This window comes from Rutilus rutilus (assembly GCF_951802725.1).
Source record: "Rutilus rutilus genome assembly, chromosome: 23".
Classification (NCBI taxonomy): domain Eukaryota; kingdom Metazoa; phylum Chordata; class Actinopteri; order Cypriniformes; family Leuciscidae; genus Rutilus; species Rutilus rutilus.
This window is the reverse complement of record NC_140233.1, coordinates 21,574,336-21,596,470: the sequence shown is the minus strand read 5'-3', so window position 1 is coordinate 21,596,470 and position 22,135 is coordinate 21,574,336. Positions and strand designations below refer to the sequence as shown.

At 37.6% G+C, this 22,135-nt stretch overlaps 1 protein-coding gene across 1 annotated transcript in view; it reads right to left on the bottom strand.

Annotated features, from left to right (window-relative positions):
• Window positions 1-22,135, bottom strand: part of LOC311282620 (USP6 N-terminal-like protein) — a 24,600-nt gene extending 2,465 nt beyond the window's left edge. Inside the window, exons 1-13 of the mRNA XM_084396514.1 lie at window positions 21,978-22,135; window positions 14,243-14,316; window positions 11,432-11,517; window positions 9,952-9,991; window positions 9,618-9,698; window positions 9,304-9,411; window positions 7,048-7,157; window positions 4,229-4,277; window positions 2,712-2,832; window positions 2,510-2,604; window positions 2,359-2,424; window positions 786-885; window positions 231-383 (exon numbers count right to left, since the gene is read on the bottom strand). Coding sequence (XP_084252640.1) covers window positions 231-383; window positions 786-885; window positions 2,359-2,424; window positions 2,510-2,604; window positions 2,712-2,832; window positions 4,229-4,277; window positions 7,048-7,157; window positions 9,304-9,411; window positions 9,618-9,698; window positions 9,952-9,991; window positions 11,432-11,517; window positions 14,243-14,308 — 1,075 coding nt within the window. The 5' untranslated portion in view covers window positions 14,309-14,316; window positions 21,978-22,135. The remainder of the gene's footprint in view (window positions 1-230; window positions 384-785; window positions 886-2,358; window positions 2,425-2,509; window positions 2,605-2,711; window positions 2,833-4,228; window positions 4,278-7,047; window positions 7,158-9,303; window positions 9,412-9,617; window positions 9,699-9,951; window positions 9,992-11,431; window positions 11,518-14,242; window positions 14,317-21,977) is intronic.

The window sequence follows — 22,135 nt, the reverse complement described above, 5'->3', positions numbered from 1 at the left end:
AACTTCATTGGAAGACCTGCAAAGATGGTTTTCTAAACAACTAGGGGATATAAACTGCTTTGTGAAAGCTTCTACAAGTCTTCTACAAGTAAGTCTACACTTACAGACACCAAAGACATTCAGAATAGAATAGAAAAGAAAAGTACACATTGTGAACACGTCGTCCTTAATTATTCTATCTGGTATTTGCACAAAATATTGTCATTTACAAAAGTAACTTTGTCTTTTACCTGGAGGAGGGAGGTCAAGCTTCATCCTGCGGAGCTCTGACATAGACGATTGTAGGTGGTCAATAACAACATCATCGCTCATGCTGAAGGAAGAAGCAATACGGTCCTGCAGGAACTCCCTCAGGTCCTCCAGAGACATCTTCAGAAGATTCTCTGAAAAGGAAGAATAAAGCTTTAGACTTTATAAGTTTCAAAATAATCTCATCTACACCAACCAAATAGCAACATTAGAAACTATTGGCTGACAGTATATCTAAGAATCTCATTTACTACTACAACCATAACTCTTGTGTTTTGAGCGCTACCGCTCAGACTAAATATAACCTTATTTAATGCTCAATGGTGCAAAAATGATAGCTGAATTGCCCAAAATGGGATTTGTATAGCTACAAACTGTCGGTAACCCAACCTTTAACCATCATACAGTTCTGTGTTGTAATAGTGATAGCTCATGAATTGTCCATTGTAGATTCTTAACCTTCAAACTTTCAGTTACCAGCCCAGATATTTCACCACTCGGCTACAGAGATCCACCAAAGTGGAAATCTAACTTACTTTTGTACAATTTGAGGAGAGTATAGGCCATGGCGGTTAGAATCTTTTCTCCCTCTAATATGTAGATGTCCCAAAGACGCAGGGTGAGTGTGAAGGGTGTCTATGTAGCAGAAACACAACAGAGGCAAGTCATCGACCGGCTAAGCAAGAGCTCCAACATGAATAAAACATTGACATAAGATTCTCTAAGGGATTCAGCCAAGCCACATAAAACTTTTAGTAGATGATGTTTCCAGTCTTTTTCACACGCGAAAACTCGCTGTAAGCGAGTGACGTGATTCTCTCTTTGGACTCTGCTGGTAAAAAAAAAAATTAACCTTTTGTCCCGGCCTGGACTAGATCACGGAGAGGGGGTCCAGAAAGAGAGAGTGATTGCAATTTCAAAAATGTTCTATGCCTAAAAGCTGCATATTAGTACCTTAGGGTGTTTTCACACCTATAGATAGTTTTTTTTATTCTGAAACAGGGACTTAATCTGTTACAATGTTGCATTTTCTTGGTTCGGTTCGCTTTCACAAGGCAACTTTTCAAAGCATACCAAAATGTGTTTATGCAAGTCACATACGAGTACAACTGTCAAGTCAAGTCACCTTCATTTATATAGCGCTTTTAACAATATGGATTGTTTCAAAGCAGCTTTACAGTGATAATAGGAAATTACAGTAACAGAGATTGTTTAGGCTTTAGAATAAAGTTATTATCCAGCTAAAGTTAGTTTTGATTGATTGATTCACTTCCGTTGCAAAGATCATTAACAGGAAAACCCTTAAAGCGCTCCGGCCGCCCATCCGCACAAAACAGTGCCTGGTGTCTCGAGAACGCACTCTCTCAAATAGGTTCGCAGGTGCAAACGATTATCTGTTATCTCTGCGCAAACCTCAAAAACACAAACCCGCGAAAACGCAGACGTCCAGAAAGCAATCCGACCCAACGGACCAACGAACTAAAGGGTAATGCGCATTAGTTTCCTCTGTGTCATCCATCAAGATGATTGACAAGTTCGGTCCATGAGCTTATTGTGGCTTTATTAGTAACTGTCGAGACATGCAAACACTATACGAATGTTATATTGCAGCTAGAGCAGGAATCAAGGCTTCATCGGGACAGCATTCTCACACGGAGAAGCGCAATTACACAACGTTTTAAGATGAGGTGCTCTTTTGGTTTTCAACTGTGACAACTAGTGTGCTCACTCACAGGAAACTGCTATTTATATAACACATTTCCCGTTATGAATTATAATACCCTTTAGTTCGTTGGGTCGGATTGCTTTCACACCTCAAACGAAACCACCCCAGAGTTTGTTTGCAATCGGGCCGAAACCCCCTCATTCAGGCGATTTTGGAGCGATTGTTTTGGTGCGGATCCGAGCGTGATTGCCATGTTCACATATGCCTAAACGAACCGAACCGAACCGAACCAAGGGAGAAAACCGGTTCCGAAACAAATGCTCAGGTGTGAAGGTACCCTAAGAGTAGTAATATGTACCCTTACGGTTACCACTATGAACCTTTTAAGAGTAAATAACAATAGTGTAAATGTTGACATGTAGAAAATTAAAATTGTGCCTCACCCTGTCAATAAAACATTGAAGGAACCATTTGGTTGTGTAGATACCAGTGGACATCTGTTCCTTATCCTGAGTTGAAGACAACATTTGGAAAAACTGAGAACGTTTTTACTGTTAAAGCCAAGCAACCCGCGATTAAAATAAGAAATCTCACCAAGTGTTTCCTGAGTTTGGGAAGGAGTTTGGACAATATTTGGTCATGATGAAGCTGAAACCGATGGAGTTTGGGAAAACCTGGGATGAAGAATCCTTTTAGAAACCACAGAGAAAGACAGAGAGATGTATCAATAATTACAGCGGGTTTCTAAGAAACAAAAGATCTATCTATTTATCTACAGAGAACGAGAGATACTCACCATGCATGGCATGTTTCAGATTGGTCAGTAGTTGTGATAAGGCCCAGAACGCATCTTCCTCATTCATGTACATGAGCAGAATGGCAGCGATCTGGCTCATCCCCTGACAGTAGCTCACTTCCTACACAAAACCACATAACCAGCAGCGTTGGGTTAGTTACGCTAAAAAAAAACACATCAAACAACATTCAGACATATAGAGTGGCCTAAACCCTAAGGAAACAGTAGTGCTCATTTCCCTAATTACATCTCCTGCATCTTGTTTTTTTTTTTGCCCAGTTGACCCACTTTGAATAGGCACATCGGGAAGGAAAAGGAATAGAATACCATTTCCTGATTCTTTGTGACGGACACCCTCCTAATTTTTACAAACAAGGAAATGTGTGTGCGTCTAATGTTCCAGCAGTTGTCAAACATCCTGTCAAACCATCATCATAAAAAACATTCTTCCATTATTGTTTCTGTTTATGGTGGTCAGTTCCCAATAAGTACCCAAAAAATAAATTAAATAGCATATCATCCAATTAGCACCAGCCAGACAGCCTCTGTTTATAGGCTAGTCTTTATATCCTGGTCAGCCATTGCCAGTGGGCAACAACATCAGAGTCTTTGTCTCTGAAATTAGTCTTTCTCCAAAGTAGATTGTATTCTTCAGTCCTCAAGAACCAGACAATCAATCAAGTCACTATTTCTCTTATTTTGTCCATCTTGAATTTATATTTTTACTGTACTCAGTGTGTTATGCGATTGCCTTCTTCACAAAAAATATTACTGTAAAAAAAAAAAAGCCTTGGATTATTTGTTTGTCTTAGTTGTTTTTTGTCCAGCCAGGTCAAACTGGTTTGTTAGCTGGTTTTAGAGTGGTTTTGGGCTGTTCAACTGGTCAGGCTGAGAAACCTGGTAACTAGCCAAACATCTGAAATCATTTATAGGCTGGAATACACAACACAATTTACTGTCTGGAGGAGCCAGTCTGCAGATATTGTGACCAATTTCACAGAAAATAGCATAGCGTATGATGGGCACAGACTTCATGGGATATTCCAGCTTTAATTTTACGTTTATCCAACTTTGAAGTTCATACGTTTCCAAACAAAAGGGGTTGTGGGCAATATTAACCCAAAAGAGACAAAATTGGGAATAGTATATCATCCGGGTTTATAGTACCTACTATTTTCAACATGCCACCATTTGGGACACACTTGCCCTATGTAGCTTGCATGCTATACAATACAGATAAGTATGCAAATTGGCATGCAGCCATGTCTTTATTCACTCACTGATAAAAATACAAGTTTTATTTCATTGTTAGGGACTGTAGTCATTATATTTAGTTCAACTTAAGAACAATAGAGGTGAATGGGAAGTCGCCATTAGTGCGGTAATTGTGTGTATGTGTGTCGGCGTAGGACACCGAACTGCCCTTCTTCCCCTCCGCCCTGGTTCATCCAGCACATGCTGTTCTGAGTTACATAACACATTTACACACAAACATTCAGACTCCGTCAGTCCCTCACCGTGTTGTAGACCGAATAAGCTGCCAGCACATGAAACAGGGCTTGCTGTCTGTTAAGGACAAAAAAAACAAACAAACCACAGGTCAAAAATGGCCTTCAGTTGCTATCAAAAGTTCAACAACAAGATTTCAAATGTACAGTTTCAATGTGTTAATGATGTGATACTAATAGTGGGCTAAAAATTGGGTCAATGACATGAAGCTACTATTTTTGTGACTTGATATGGTATTCAAAAGTACATTTAATATGCATTTCATACAGACTGCAGAATGTTTGAATCTGATTCTTCTATGATGAACTTGTCTTTAATATCGGAATTCAAATTAATTTATGATACTTTTGTATGTGCAAAAAGTTCAGGTGGTACAAATAAATAAAAGTATCTTGTGGTACAATCTTGTCAATTAAAAAGAAATTAATAAAAACCGAGAAAAAAAATTAAATAAAAAATAAACAATTTTTATTATTAATTCATGAGACGTAGTCAACATTTGAAAAGCTTGATAGCAAAATCGATTCCTGCAGGTTGGTTATACCACACTTTGTTTTGGCAGACATGTGACACCAAAAACATTAAACAGGAAATGATATATTATGATAGCGATGATATCCTTGCAAACCCTAAAGATCAGATTAATTTGACCTGTTTATGACAGGGCAAAGTATAACACTAAGAAAACTTCATGATATTAATGCAAATGTTGTTTATGCCAGTAAATATTTTAAAAATAAACTTATGTATAATATGTTTGAAAATGTTTTATTTGATCGTTACACCACTTGACATTTTTTTATAATCTTACTCTATTCTATTTTTCATTCCCTATATTTTTGTATTTCTTACTTTATTTTTTATTTTTGAGCTGCTGTAACACAGAAATTTCCCCAGTGTGGGATTAATAAAGTCTATCAATCAATCAATCAATCAATAATGATTGTTTGATTCTGAAACACTGAAACAGGAGTCTACTGTTGCTATTGTAACGAATGCAACTTTCACACGCATTTGATCGACAGATAAACTGTGCGCTCTTATGTTGCTTCGCTTAATAATAAAGTCTACAATAAATAAATAAATAAATATAGGCTAGTGATAACAAGAAAACAACTTTATGTCGAGATCACAAGAAAATTAAGTCGTGATAACGAGAAAACAACTTTTGTCAAGATCATGAGAAAATTAAGTTGTAATAACAATAAAACTTTTGTTGTGTCGAGATCATGAGAAAATTAAGTCGTGATAACAATAAAACTTTTGTTGTGTCGAGATCATGAGAAAATTAAGTCGTGATAACGAGAAAACAACTTTTGTCAAGATCATGAGAAAATTAAGTCGTGATAACAATAAAACTTTTGTTGTGTCGAGATCATGAGAAAATTAAGTTGTGATAACAATAAAACTTTTGTTGTGTCGAGATCATGAGAAAATTAAGTCGTGATAACAATAAAACTTTTGTTGTGTCGAGATCATGAGAAAATTAAGTTGTGATAACAATAAAACTTTTGTTGTGTCGAGATCATGAGAAAAATAAGTCTTGATATCGAGAAAATAAAATGTCGAAATCATGAAAAAATTAAGTTGAGATCACAAGATAACAAGAAAGAAAAATAATAATAATAATAATAATCCATGGCTTCTTAGGGCTTCCGCAGAAAACTGTATAATTTTCAATTAAAATATAATATAATAAACTATAAAATATATTTTAATTTTTCAAATTAATTTGATTTATTATTCCATTTTTTTTGATCATGGATATCTTCTTTGTCAGAAACCCAACTACATTTTGAGCAAAAAAGCCCAGAGGGTCCAGCCCAAATTGAACAGTAGAAAGAAACCAGCTCACAGTAGCAGTAAGAGTCCATTCATGCATAAGCTATCACATCCAAAGGAGATGTATATTAATAATTCACAGCATCTGCAGATTTAAAAAGATTTAGCAATGCACACAGCAAGACCCTTGGTAACAAGCCAGGAAAGCAGAATTGTGACTAGTGTGTTGTAGAAACATTGCTGGGTATCGCAAACACACAGCAGAAGTGTTAAACTGCACTTCCGCTCCATATCCTCTTATTTGCCATGCTGTACTAATAAAAATGTAGAAGTCATTACTCAAAGCTTCCATCCACCAGATACCCTGCCTGTGCAAAGAGGTTGGTGGTTGATCTACGTCTATTGTGGGTGTGCAACCCATGCAAAACCACATGGCGGAAACCTCTCCATGCACTTTGTTCTACACACCTTGATGGTTGAAGACCATTTCAGTTTGCTAAGTACGAGGGAAAACCCTGTTGAATATCAAATTTACTGAAAGGTTATTGAAGAGCATCTGGTCTACGTTTTGTTAAAAACCCATGATTGACTCGTTGGCAGTTTAAAAACAGAAAATAATTATTCTTTTTTGGACATCTGTCCATTCTTAAGAGGATATACAATCCCAAGTGGGTCTTTATGACTGTCCGGCGCAAAAGGAAATCTTTTTTTTTCTTTTTTTTATGACACTGTGGCAAAACTTTAGTTGTTATGGACAACATCAAAGTATATATTTATTCTGGGCATAATGGTAACGAGTCACCGGTTGTGTCATTTCCTGTTAGGCCACTCACAGAAACAGGAAGCCGAACAAAAACGCAGTGACAAAGAGGAAGTTGCTCTTGTTTTGGTTTACAAGGTCTGAGCACCTCATTTAAGAACCATCTCAACACAAAAGTCTGGGTAACACACACACACACACACTACAAAAAGTACAATGCCAAACACAAACATTGAGTGAAACGAAGATAAAACTAGATTTTGTATATGCATGTATTCATCTTACTTGACCCCAAAGCGCTCCATGAACATGATATGGTTTCTAAAGGTCCTGTTGACATCAAGGTCAATCTGTTTAATTTCTGTTGAATACTTCTTGGCTTGTTCCTTCATTTTCTGCAACAACATAAAAACAAAAATGATTCGAAATAATGCATATGTTACAAACAATTTCGAGTTTTGCAGACACTACAGACTGCTGTTAACTAAATGAACAGGTAAAAAAAAACATCCTTTCGACAGTTAACAACAGTGACATTTTTAAAAAGATTCCCCAAAACAATGTCCATCTACCATTGGTCAGTCAAAGAGAGTCACCTCCCAAACTCATGCCATTGGCTGATCCAAAAAACATGAGTACATTTTTGAAGCATCAATGTTCATCCAGTACTCTGAAAATCAGTGAAAAAATGGCTTACTAATGGTTATCTGTGCATATTAAACTGATAGGAGATTTTTTTTTTTTACATTGTCAGTAAACCGTTGTTTAGTAATGCTTTTATACATTTAACAAATTATCAGGTGACTGATTTTCACTGAAGTACACACTGTGTATTGCTGTACTCATACAGACACCTTGATAGCCACTGGTTTCAATTTAAGAGAAACACTTCTGTTTTTTATCATCCATCAGAGCAGTAAACAAGTTATAAATATTACAGCGGCGCCTAGATATATTTAGAAAGTCAGATATAGATACTCGTAAATATAAATCTTGAGCTGTACAGTGTCTGCAATGACTGAAAACCAAAAAGTACCTGTATCATATACCGTATATCATATACTGTATCGTATCATAAAATCAGATCCAAAGCACGCACATCCAAAGCAAAGCAATATGTTGCTCAAATTGGGTGCTCAACAAGGAAATTAATAAAAAAAGAAAAAAAGTCGGCACACCATGGCTCCAAAAATATGAAAAATGTAATAGTAGACTCACAAACAAGTGGTTTCGAGCACGTAGGCTCTTCGTCAGACAATTAAAAGTTAAACACACCACGCATTTATACTCACAGGTGAACCCCCCCCCCCAAAAAAAACACACATACATATATAAATAAAAATATAAATAATACAAATAATACCAATATCACCCACAAGAACAAAGAAAGGCAAAGGAAAAATACAAAAATAATGCATACTAAATGTGAAAGTCAAATTAAACATACAAAATTAATATAAATTTAAATAGTGATACCTGCATAAACCAATTTTCACATACATTTTTCACATTTTTGGAGCCATGGTGTGCCGACTTTTTAATATTATTTAATAATATTTTAATATTATTACAATGTGAGCTAATTTTAGTTTATTCCTGTGATGGTAAAGCTGTATTTTCAGCATCATCACTCCAGTCTTCAGTGTCACATGATCCTTCAGAAACCTTGTAATATGATGATTTGCTGCTCAAGAAACATTTCTGATTATTATCAATTTAAAAATAAATTGCTGCTTAATATTTTTTGTGGAAACCGATACTTTTTTCAGGATTCTTTGATAAATATTGAATAATAAATATTTTGTAATATTATAAATATCTTTATTGTCATTTTTGATCAAGTTTGAGTCTTTGGTGAATAAAAGTATTCATTTCCACACTTTTGAACGGTAGTGTATATAGTTTACACTACATTTAGTGTATATATATTTTTTTTTGGTATTTTTTTATGTTAAAAGTAAAGTTCACCCAAAAATGAAAATTGTCATTAATTACTCAAGCCTAAATTAAATTTGTTCATCATATTAAGCGATCTAGTCTCTTCAGAAAATTTTGACTATACCGCTCAATCATATGGATTAGTTTTACGATCTCTTTATGAACTTTTTGAAGCATCATAGTGGTAGTTGTGTAGCTGTCAATGGAGGAACAGAAAGCTCTCAGATTTCATCAAAAATACCTTCACTTGTGTTCTGAAGATGAACGAAAGTCTTACGGGTTTGGAACAACAAGAGGGCGAGTAAATAATGACAGAATTTACATTTATGGGTGAACTATCCCTTTAATACCAAGGAACTTTGATGTAAGAGTTGTTAGATTATACAAACCATGCAAAGCAGAAAACCTTTGTTATGAAATTAAAACATTGTTGCGCCAAGAGGGCAGAGACTAAACACGTCTGGCTAATTTAAACCCAAACAATCACACGGGACAAAGTAAAACCCAAACAAGTGAGTCACTGAATGAATGAACATCAAACAGCCGCTTTTAATTCAAAGGAGCGACTGGAACCCAAACATATGATCCTTGCAAAGCTCCTACCTCGTACTTCCTGAAGTTTGCCTGTTTCACATTTTCCACATCCAGCAGCAGAGCCCAGGCCTGACCGCGCAGCTTCAAGGGAATCCCCTTGTACACCCGCTTCATCATCTGCAAAATGCACGTGGGAAACAAATAGATGGCGAGATTTATTTTTGAGTCTCCATAATGCCGGACATGTGAACCTCTTTAAACACAGCCTTGTGAATATAACGGCAGCAAAAAAAGATAACGTTCAATATTTCAATATAGGAACTATTTTACGATTGTTTCGAATCCATCCAATTAAAGCTGGAACAATCAAATGTACAAGTTACCTTTTCACTGTTTTGGTACTTTTCCCACTTTTTCACCATCTTAACCCATTTTTCCTCTCTTTCGACCTCCTGGAGTTTGTACTAGAGACAGAGCATACTGAATGTTAGTCTTAAATCTAAAAATGTACCTAAAACAAAGAAAATAGTCATACAGAGAAAGAGGAAATGGTTAAAGCTAAACACCCATGTTGGTTTAAAAGTAACATCACAACTTGAATGCCTAAAATTGTATATAGTAGACACCATAATTCAACGGGTTAACTTGTTTAAAATTATTTTTGCCATAGATTTAACAAGGATTGCAGGTGCAAGGAAAGCTGATATCGTATGTCACCTTCTCCTCCACTGCGGTTGGTGTTGGCAGTTCCTTTTCACTAGAAAGAAAGAATAAAGGGTAAATGACTGTTAAATCTGTATTTAAAAATCCAGAAGCTTCATTGGAGGATTTTACTGTGAAACACAATTCTGACAACACTGTTCTAGCGTTCACAGTCAGGCGTAATAGTTCGCACATATTCTTTGACAACACAGTTGAGCAATTAAAGGGATAGTTCACCCAAAAATGTCAATTCTGTCATTAATTACTCACCCTCTTGTCGTTCCAAACCTGTATGACTTTCTTTCATCTTCGGAAAACACAAATGAAGATCTTTTTGATGAAATCTGAGAGCTTTCTGTTCCTCCATTGACAGCTACACAACTACCACTGTAACGCTTCAAAAAGTTCATAAAGAGATCGCAAAACTAATCCATATGAATTGAGAGGTTTAGTCCACATTTTCTGAAGAGACATGGATCGCTTTATATGATGAACAGATTTAATTTAGGCTTTTATTCACATATTAAAGCTGCAGGCGGCAAGTCTGGCAGATTGAGGGGACTTTTGAATGTTTACAACTCTCATGCCCCTCCCCCACTACCAACGAGCACCCTCACATCGAGTTCGTGCTCGTCAGTGCGTGTGCACCAGATTTTCTGTGAACGCGCCCGTCTCTTCAGCATCAAAGCATCATTTTCTTTTCCTTGGTTGTTTTGGACCTCCTAGCTCTGGTTGTTAACCGAGGAATTGGAAGCTTGTTAGTAGATTTTCTCTCCGCCATCACGCTTCGTACAATCCAACACACCTGCGAACTTCAGGCGTGTGCATGTGATATTGTAACGTGCGCGAGGGGGGATCTGTGGCGTGTGCACGAACTGTGATTGACAGTTAGATCTCACACAGCCCTAGACCAGAAGAACCAGGAGCGGTGGATTTTTGCAAAACAAATAACGTTCTGTTGGAGTATAGTGTCGGTTTCAGTGAATATGATAAAAAAAATCTTGCCGACTTCAGCTTTTAAACCGACGCTCAACTGACCCTGCTTGACACGTGAAAACAAACCACACTGGTTCTCGCACGTCAAGCAAACATGCTTGAGCCTCTGTTTACCACCACTGATGTGTGCGTTGATGAAAGTTTATATGTGAATAAAAGCCTCAATTTAATCTGTTCATCATATAAAACAATTGAGCCTCTTCAGAAAATGTGGACTAAACCTCTCAATTCATATGGATTAGTTTTACAATCTCTTTATTAACTTTTTGAAGCGTCAAAGTGGTAGTTGTGTAGCTGTCAATGGAAGGACAGAAAGCTCTCAGATTTCATCAAAAAGATCTTCATTTGTGTTTTCCGAAGATGAACGAAAGTCTTCCGGGTTTGGAACGACATGAGGGTGAGAAATTAATGAACTATCCCTTTAACATCTTCAAATAAGGAAAGAGGTCATCGTCTTGTTAGACCGAGTGGCAAAACTGCCAGGACAGGCGAGACTTACTGCAGGAAACCGAAGCGGTCTGTGACCCTGTAGACGCTGTAGTCGGCATCCTCCCAGGGCTTAATGTGCACACCCTCCTGCCTGCCCTGCAATCAGCCCAACAAACACACTGAGAAACTGGAGCAAAGGCAAAAGACCCTCAATCCAAGAGACGATTGAGAATCACATAACATCATGACACAGTAAAAAGGCAAGAAAAACATTTGAAAACCCCCCAAACTCAGTTTAGAACAATCCAGATATCCAATTAAACGGGGATACGAAAAACTCCCATAATCCATCATTTATTCTAACAGAGTGATTTCTCTGTATAATCCTGAATTCCTCATCTGTATAAACTCCACACACTTATCTAAAGGTATCTTAAGTACGCTGAGAATTTCCATCCAGACTGTAGCCTAGTCAGTGTAGCAAGCATGACATCCAGCTGTTGTCCATCAGGACGCTTCCTCCTCAAAAGATTGTGGCTGTTGAAAGCTGAAAACTTGCCGCCTTCGCAAGCTGTATATGGAGGTACGAAGGCACTACGGCTTGTCTGGATCCAATGATCACATAACATCCTGTCTACTAAGTTTTGACCTTTTCATGGACAGGTTTTTAAAGGCTGCATAGATATACCTTCAGTGCCCATGATATCCCACAACCCTGTGTCTACAGTTCACACACAATAAAGACAAAATGGCATCCGATGGGGAAATTTGTGGAGCAGAAGAAACTCCATTTATACTGAGAAACACGCATTGTGGTCACAACATAGTTTTGGTTTTATCAAAAGCTTTGATCTCGGCTGTATTTAAATTGAATTTAAATTTGTTTTAGATCATTAGACGTGATGATTTATGCCTCTGAAGCATGTCTGAAACATTTCCTTAGGTGGTACATTCCTACAAAACCACTGTCTGTGAAGTCATGACTGGGCAGTGAGGCAGACACAGCCACAATCTATTCCCAAAAAATGACCACAATATGAACCACATCTACCTTTACCCTAATATTATACATCAGCAGCCTTTATATAACTTGTCTTACATCAGTTGTGTGCAGCATCTCTAAGGAAAGTTGTTCCTTGCCAAGATCAGCAAATTGCAGCAACTTTTTGGGAGGTGTAGTCTAGTGGTTAAATATCTGGGATTGTTGATCCATGAGTTATCACAATCGTTCCCTTGAGCAAGACACTCAACCCTAGGTTACTCCCAGCAGTGGCGTACCCCAAATCTTGGCCTCTCCCAAGAGGACTGTCCTTGTATGTACTGCAAAGACATCTGATTTAAAGGGATAGTTCACCCAAAAATTAAAATGATACCGTGATTTACTCACCCTCAAGCCATCCAAGATGTATATGACTATCTTCTTTCAGACGAACACAAGCCTTTTAAAAGTTATATTTAAAAATATCCTGGCGAGATTTTGAAGGCCAAAAAATATGCATCCAATCATCATAAAAAATAATCCATACGGTTCCAGAGGGTTAATAAAGGCCTTCTGAAGCGAAGCGAGAGGTTTTTGTAAGAAAAACATCCATATTTAAAACTTTATTAGCTATAATAACTAGCTTCCGGCAGATGGACGTACGCAATGATTTGCAGAGGAAGAGTAACTCCTGACCCGACGCATGACGTAATGACGAACGCTGAAGAGCAGACTCAGAGGATAGAGCAAAACAAAACACCAGTCACGAATTAGAAGTCTAAAACGAGAAATTTTAAAGAGAAATGTTGGAAGATTTCAACATTTCAAGAAGAGGAACTTGAGTTTGTTGCACAGCCATGGGCGTCGGAACCATTGTATATGGGTGGGACAAGACCCACCCACTTTTTAAGACCAATGATATTGGACCCACTCACTTTTATATTCAGCGCATATGTCTGTTCGCTTTTCAGAGCGTCGTCAGTCAAATCCATTACACTTGAGGAATGCCCAAATGAATTAAACTCCATTTCCGCTGAATCGCTACATTATATTTCTCAACGAGCCGCAACTGACGAAAAAAACGCCCGTTGTACCCTTCAAGTCAAATATTGCGTTGCAAACATCAATAACAGCTTTAAGTTGTCAATGCTGGCAAATGACCATGGTATCAGCAGGTTAATCCACGGATAGCTGTGCATTTAATGCACTACGTGGAGGCGAGTTTAGTTTACTTGTTTAATTAAAAGGCATCAGAATACATGAAAATGGCATTAGTAAAAAAAATTCTGGAGGAGGACCCACCCACTTTTTTTTGCTTCCGACGCCCATGTGCACAGCCCTCTTTGTTTGAACCGCGAGAGGCGTCTAAACCTAAAATACTCCTACATCCTACGTCATACATCGCATCAGAGTTACTCTTGTGGCGCAAGTCGACTTTGCAGTATGCCAGTAGCTAATTACTATAGCTAATGAAGTTTTAAATATGCACAAACGCATCGCTTCGCTTCAGAAGGCGTACATTTATGATGGATGGATGCAATTTTTTGGGCTGTAAAATCTCGTCCCCCATTCACTGCCATTATAAAGCTTGGAAGAGCCGGGATATTTTTTAAATATCTCAGATTGTGTTTGAAAGAAGATAGTCATATACACCTAAGATGGCTTGAGGGTGAGTAAATCATGGGATCATTTTCATTTTTAATGGCACTTTAATGGCTACTTAGCCTACTACTTTACTTGTGCTATTTTGACAGTGTGCCTTGCTGTCCATGTCGCTGAAGGTCAGGGACATTCATTAACCAGTTTCCTCTTGTCTGGACATTGGCTCAACCAGTCAAATTAAAACGTAGGTCAACAACTCCAGAAAGTCAGAAGGTAGACTACTGAAAGGATGTAACTTGCCTTCTCATATTTGTTGATGATTTCAGCCCGTTCTTCAGCTATTAGCGTATCAATGTCCTTCTTCATCTCAAAATCTGAAAAGGGAACAAAACAAACAGAAGACTTTTGAGCCAACTGGCTCATCCAGATGCATGGAAACATGTGTTGCTGACATTACTATTCCTCTACTGATCCACCTTCAGGTCTCTTTGGGTTAAACGCATGAAAATGATCCGAGGAATCCACATTCCACCAATATTACAACATTCATCCAAGTTCTGCCAGAAGCTGAGAGACACCCATGTGAGGTGAGGTTGCACAAATGCACATCCATCAAGAGCCAAAAACAGACAAGTGCTGTTTTGTCAGCTAATTCTTCAAGCACTCTTTTTTTTTTTCAGCCCAACAGTTTTGTCGGGAAAAATGCTGGACAAACTCATGCAAGAATACCAGGACTGAAGTCAACCCAACAACAACCCACCACTTTTCTGTGCAGGCCAACAATTCAGCCTTTGCCCTCCCATGACCCAATGTATGGTTCTCTAGTCAGATTCATTCACAAACCCAAGCTTTGACAAAAAAAAATTACTATAAAATTAAGCAGCAAGTAAATTTTCAGTAATGCAAGGTGGCCAAAGAAGTTAAACAACTGCGCTGGTAAATTAAAGGTTGTAGGTTCAAACCCCAGTAGTGGCAATCCATAAGCCCTCCCCCATTGTGGCCTAAAGCAAGACACCCATATTTATGACTTCAGGGCAGGCTGACTAAACCATTAATAAATTAACTGAAACTTAAAGGGATAGTTCACCTAAAAATGAAAACTCTGTCATCACTCACTCATGTTGTTCCAAACCTGTAGGACTTTCATTCATCTTCAGATATCTCTTTATGAACTTTTTGAAGCGTCGAAGTGGTAGTTGCATAGCTGTCAATGGGTGGACAAAACTCACTCAGATTTCATAAAAAATATCTTAATTTTTGTTCTGATGATGAACGAAAGTCTTACGGGTTTGGTACGACTTGAGGGCGAGTCATTAATGACAACATTTTCTTTCTTGTTTTTGCGTGAACTAAGTCACTAACTGACTCAAAAGTTAGACCAATTACATTCTAGAAACAAAATGTATTTTATCAACTTGGATAATTTAAGAGGATTCAAATTAACTGAGAAGGAAAAGTTACTTAGTCCTGTGGCGCGACAGCATGTAATCAGAAGTTGACAGAGCAGAACTGACGCAGCTGATACTCACCACCATGTGTTGAAAACTAGCGAGGTCTGTTAGTTCACGCTCTCTGTGGACAGGTGGACTCTTACAGTCTACAGTTCACCAGACAACTGCTCTGCTGAGACACATGGGCACCTTTCTCTGTTTAACCACCTGTCCTATTCAAAACATTGGATCGTATGAATGGAAACCCAAGTTTCCCTTTCAAACTTCTCTTCACTCTCAGAAAACAGTGCACATTTTGTTTTAACCTTTACTCCTAAAGGTTTGTAACTGCGCACATTTTTTTCTGTCATTGTTTTAAGCTCCTAAATTGATAAGTGAGCTGAGCTAAATTTATTAAAGGAATAATTCACAGAAAAATGCTAATTTTGTCATCATTTACTCACCTTCATTTCATTCAAAATCAATATGACTTTATTTCTTCTGTGGATGACAAAAATAGAAATGTTATTTGATAAAGAGGGGTCATTATATTATTCAGCATTCCTCATTTTATGTTCCATGGAAGAAATAAAATCTTACAGATTAGGATTGGGTTAGAGTAAATAATGAGAGGATTTTTGTTTTGCGAGGAACTATTCCTTTAACACGATGTTACATGGAAGAAATAAAAATGAGCCTATATAGATTTGGATTGGGTTAGAGTAAATAACGACAAGATTTTAGTTTTAACACCGTGTTGTCTATGGTAAGGAAGGAATAGCACTATCCGAATGCTCTCTGCACGTATAACCACCACCCTCGTGAGAAGTCAAATGTGCCTCAGTAAACAGATCAGTCTTAAGACTTGATCTGGAGCCAAAACACTTTCATTTACTGCGACAGGGAAAGGCTTCTTTGAGCAACATTACGTCTCCTATAAGCTGACCAGGGAAAACGGGTCAAAGCTTGCAAGAGATGCGAGCATAATTTATTTACCGCAGTCTTGTCTATGAGTCGGGGAACTTAATGGCTTGACAGAAATCACGGGATTAAAAATGTGGGCCACTACAAGTAGGATTATAGCAATGCCTGCATCAACGTCTATCCTTTTGGACAAAAGCAATAAATGGTTTTTCGTGATATTGTGACTTTTCCTCCACACTATTCAAATGAAGGTTAAGCCAAAGCGGTTTAAATTTTCTCATGAAACTAAATACAGAGAGGTCACCCGCAGATCTAAACAAATAACCACATGCTTGCAATTATAAGCGCACTAGCATGCAGCCATTTTTAAAGGAGAACTCGGTAACTCTAGCGAACTCTAGTCACTTCTTCGCTGATTTTCCCTTTTGTTGTCGCGTGTTTTCCCCACGAGCTCCCCCTACAGCTGTGGTGGGCGTATATTTCACAACACAGTCGTAAAAAACTCACTTGCGGCGGCCTCCTCCCCCTCTCTACCGCTGCTCATGTTTTGTTTTGATCGGAGCACGCCAACTGTATCGTGTGGAGCTATGTCTACCGAGGTGGGTAATCTGGTAATACATCATACATGCGTGTTTGTTTATGTCGAATTGCCGTAAAGCAATTTGTGTTTCGCGCTCGGTCTCGTTCTCGTTCTCGTTCTAGTTCTCGCTTCTCACGAGACTTCCGATTTCTATCTTGCCGGGACGGTAGTCCCCAAGTTGCAAGGTTGGTTTTCCGCCTGGGAACGCTGGGGGGAGCGGGGAAAGTCACCAGTATCACCAGAACAGGTTGTTTAACCATCCAAATGATTTCTAGACAGTTTTATTAAGTTAAAAAAGTTACCAAGTTCTCCTTTAATTGATGTTTCAGACAACACCTGTGGCACAATTTTAGCAATTATCTGAGAAGCTCATGGTCTTTGTTGTGCAAACAAACCTTTGTTTTGATCCCCATTTGCATCAAACCAATGGATTGTTCACTTACACGTCTAAATTGTGCATCACTGCTTCTCTAAAACTAAATGCCAACTCTAAATCCACAGTTGGATCCTGTTGAAAATGCCATTTGGTGTTCAGCCAAAGGAATACAGGTGTGCCACCGCCAACGTTTGCACGGCAGGAGTGCTTGCTTTGCATCAATCACAGGTCAGTGGCAGGAGGGCAGTAGAAAGGTGCTGACGCTGACGGTGATCTGTGCTCAGTTCAGCTGTTTTTCCTGGCAGAGGCCAAAACTCACACATGCAACAACCAACAAGAGCAACACACAGCCAGAGACGCACTACAGTTTACACGAAAGTGTGAAGAATCACCATTCATGGACTGCTTCGGGTTAGTTTTGAGAACTGAGTACTTGAACTTCCCCATGTTGGCTAAATTCAATAAACTGTGTACAAAAGTGAAGGTTTAGATACATCATTTTCACTTTAGTTTTGAAGTTCTCACAGTCCGTGGAAAGTCCAACCACATAGTTCGAAGTTGCAAAGTCAAACTACAGAAACCTACATCTCACCGAAACTCAAACAAGTAATAAATTAAAAAACACGTACTATAAATAAATGGGTGTTTTCTGTTTTGTAAGATCTCGTGCAAGTTTCTCGTTTGTATGCCATGGATCTTCTGAGCTTTGCAGAGAACAAGTTTGGACTGTTTGCAGTGCATTATTATTATGACATCCCTTCTCTGATTCAATGCCAAAAACTACTCAAACAATCAGCAGCATGACAAGTTTAGCATGTGATACACACACTATGAAATATCCCTGAGATACAAACAGTTGATTTAATAATTAAAAATATAACTTGATAAGCCTTATTACGTACCAATACATCCTAAAGCCAGTCAATCAATTCCAGAGCGATTCATTACAGAAAAAAGGAATAAAAAAAAATAATATTTTCTTAGTATGGGCTACTCCTTTTGGGTGAAGTAACCTTTTAATACATTGAAAAATAATCTTATTATTTTAATTGATGGATCAGAATACGTAAGCCAAAAAACAATGAAAAACACGTTCATTGTTTGTTGCCCAAGTCTGGCAAATTAACAATAGTAATGTTCTGTTAAAATAGCTCAGCCTATTTCCTATAAACCCAGTTCCCTCCCGGACTCTTCCCCGGGGAAAACTCAAGTGGCCTTCTCAACTAAATGAAAAGTGTATTTCTGAAGAATGTAAGAGTGCCTGAACCGTATCTTAATGTCACAACCATTTTGCAGTGTTATCATCTGACCGACCGTAAAGAAAAATGGTCGACCACCAATAACACTGGCGGAAGAACCTACAGAACTGCTGTTCTCCGTCAAGCTTCTGCAGATTTCCGCTGAAAGTTTGACAGCTGTAGATATCTTGATGACTTTAAAAGGTTGAAGGTCAAAATGAGCCAAATATGATTTGTTAATGACAGATCATTTCATGAGCAAGAACTGACTCACTTCACTTTTAAACCACAGTTTTCTAAAAGCTGCAGGAAAAAAAACGAAGCCACAAACCTACTATTAGATGACAGGCTGCAACATGCTAGTGTCTTCCCAGATGATCTAATAGAGTATTTCATACACCGGGGGCGTTTCATCCGAGGAGGCAAGGGAGGCGGTGTCTCCTCAATACTGGACGAGAACATAATTGATATTACATAAATAAAAGAACACAAATATTACAGAATGTGACATGTTTTTGTTTTCCTAAAGCGGGAGTCCGCGTCTCTCTTGCCTCCCCCGAGCCCATTGACTTTTAACAAAAAGCATGCGGTGAGTTTGATGGCGACGATTAATGGGGGGGGATTAATTATTTATAGATTTAAGGTTAATTAAAAAGTAAGTAAATAACTCAGCCACTTTATGTCACGTCAAAATCAAACTTGAAATGGGCTGAAAACATGATGACTGTGGGGGTTTTAGCTTGGTGAAATGAAAGGTAATTCTGCGTGTCCGTGACCAGTGTGTCCACGCTTGATGACTGATGAAAATAAGCTGGCTATTATAAAAAGAAAATCTGAATATTACTTCACAATTAATATGCATTGTTTAAATTGTTACTGCCTTTAGTTATTATTTTGGAATACATGTAAAAATGTGTAAACACACTGACTTCATGAAATTTATACTTGGTTTTAATAAATAGAACATTACATAGTTGAGTTGTATTTGGTCTCTCTTTTTATGTAATGTTCATTTAACCAGAAAATTTAAGTGTAACAGGAACATAAATTTATATTTGATTATATATATATATATATATATATATATATATACTGCCGTTCAAAAGTTTGGGATCTGTAAGATTTTTCAAAGAAGTCTCTTATGCTCAACAATGCTGCATTTATTTCATAATAAACCCAGTAATATTGTAAAAAAAAAAAAAAAAACCTTTTCTGTTGAATATATTTTAAAATGTAATTTATTCCTGTGATGCAAAGCTGAATTTTCAGCATCATTACTTCAGTCTTCAGTGTCACATGATCCTTCAGAAATCATTATAATAGGCTGATTTGATGCTCAAAAAACTTGGAAACATAAATCTGGACACATGTATTAAAAAAAAAAAAAAAAAAATTCTGGATTATTTGAGGAACAGAAAGTTCTATTTAATTTAGAATCTTTTGTGACATTGTAAATGTCCTTACTGTCCTAACCTTTGATCAATTGAATGCATCCTTGCTGAATAAAAGTATTAATTTCTTTTACCCCCTCTCCCCCCAAAAAATATATATCTTACTGACCCCAAACTTTTGAACAGTAGTGTATACAAAGTTACAAAAGCTTTCTATTTCCGATAAATGTTCCTGTTTTTCAAAGAATCCTGTTTTTATTTATTTTACATAACTGTTTTCAACATTGATAATAATAATAATAATAATAAACGTTTATTGAGCATCACATCATCATATCAGAATGATTTCTGAAGGATCATGTGACACTGAAAATTCATCTTTGATCACAGGAATAAATTACATTTTAAAATATATTCAAATAGAAAACAGTTATTTTAAATTGTAATAATATTTCACACTATTATTATTATTTTTTATTATTATTTATTTATTAAATAAATGCAGCCTTGGTGAGCAGAAGAGACTTCAAAAACATAAAAAAATCATACTGATCCCAAAGTTTTGAACGGCAGTGTATATATATATATATATATATATATATATATATATATATATATATATATATATATATATATATATATATATATATATATACACACAAATAGTTAACGACTTTGTGAGGATGCACATGTGCGCAGCAGACCACACATGTGAGATTGGTTCATTAGTTCTCCCTGGAGGATTTCAGAAACAGAAACACATGCTCTGTCGCCCCACTTCCTCTAAATATATTTGAGTTCAGCTCAAAAAGAACATCTAGGCCTAACCCACTGACTTCTGGCAACACCTTGCACACGATAGGAGATTTAAGGGCATGCCAAAGTGTTTGTTATTACACACAAGAGCAGTCGACTGAAGTGGAAACCGGCGTGGGCCACACCTCGCGCTCTGAAAGAAGGTAAGGAAGTAAGCTGGTGACCACAATGCATCCTGTCCTTCTGAAGTTCAAGGTTTACAGCACGAAACACTATCTCATGGGAAAGACCAGCAATTATTCACCTTTAAAATGTAAAACGCTAGTCTGGCGTAGGGTATTGAAACGAAAACACTTAACGTTCTCAAGCTGAATGGTATAAATTTGTTATACCAAATTTACACTGCAAAGGTGGCGTAGAAGCACTTCTGGCGTTCTTTACACGGACGGTCTGATGCTCAGAGGTGGAATAAATGCGTGATGGGAATAAATACACAGTGACAGCAATTACTACTGTAAGATTTGATACTAGTCATGATTTAGTCAGGCTTTTTATACAGCATTGCATTTTACACAGAATTTTGAGCAGGCACAGAGCAGCCTTAACTTGTCCGTGGACGCATCTTTACACAGACAAGTTAAGGCTGCTCTGTGCCTGCTCACAATTCAGTGTAAAGACGCAATGCTACATAAAAGCCAGACTAAATCATGCCTGCTCTGACCCGCCTCAGCCCCTAGAATCAATACAGTTACAACAATGCCACCTCTGAGCAGTATTAAACAGCCTGTGTAAAGACGCCTAAATGCCATTTTGGAAGCGCTTCTGTTCCACCATTGTGGTGTAAATTTGACATGTGTAAAGATGCTTAAATATAGCAGAACTCGTGGTTAAAAAAAGCTGACACGTGACCCGTGATAGATTTATTTACTGTACATCCATAATGGAAAGATGAAAAAGCACTTAAAAAGACACAAATGACTGATAGTCTACAATTCATATAAATATCTATGACATAATATGATCTGCCGATGTAAAATGTTTCATGGCTAAATGTATCACCATCAATCGGAAAAATATATCAAAATGTCGTACAAACTAAAGCCAGCAAGTTTATTTAGCGGCAACTTTTAGTTGTGAAATGGCAACACTACAAACAAAACCAAGCTATTCTAGCTTCTAGACAAAAGAAACACGTTGAAAGCAAGACTTTATCAGACTTCAGACTGATCAATTGACGATCATCTGAGAACTCAAGTTGTTTTCACGCACAGACGCGACAGTAAAACACAATCTCATCAAACTGAACGAAAATAAAAACAGCATTATATGAAATCTTTTACCTTTGAAAACAGACACTCTGCGCTGCACAGGCTGTTGTTTAATAATAATAGTCTGTGTTCATAATGAAGCCGCGACGAGACTCAACTCCGTCAGTCAGATCACAGACGTGCACGAGAACACGAGCGCGCGCGCGTGCCTGTGACCGCGGTTCAACTTC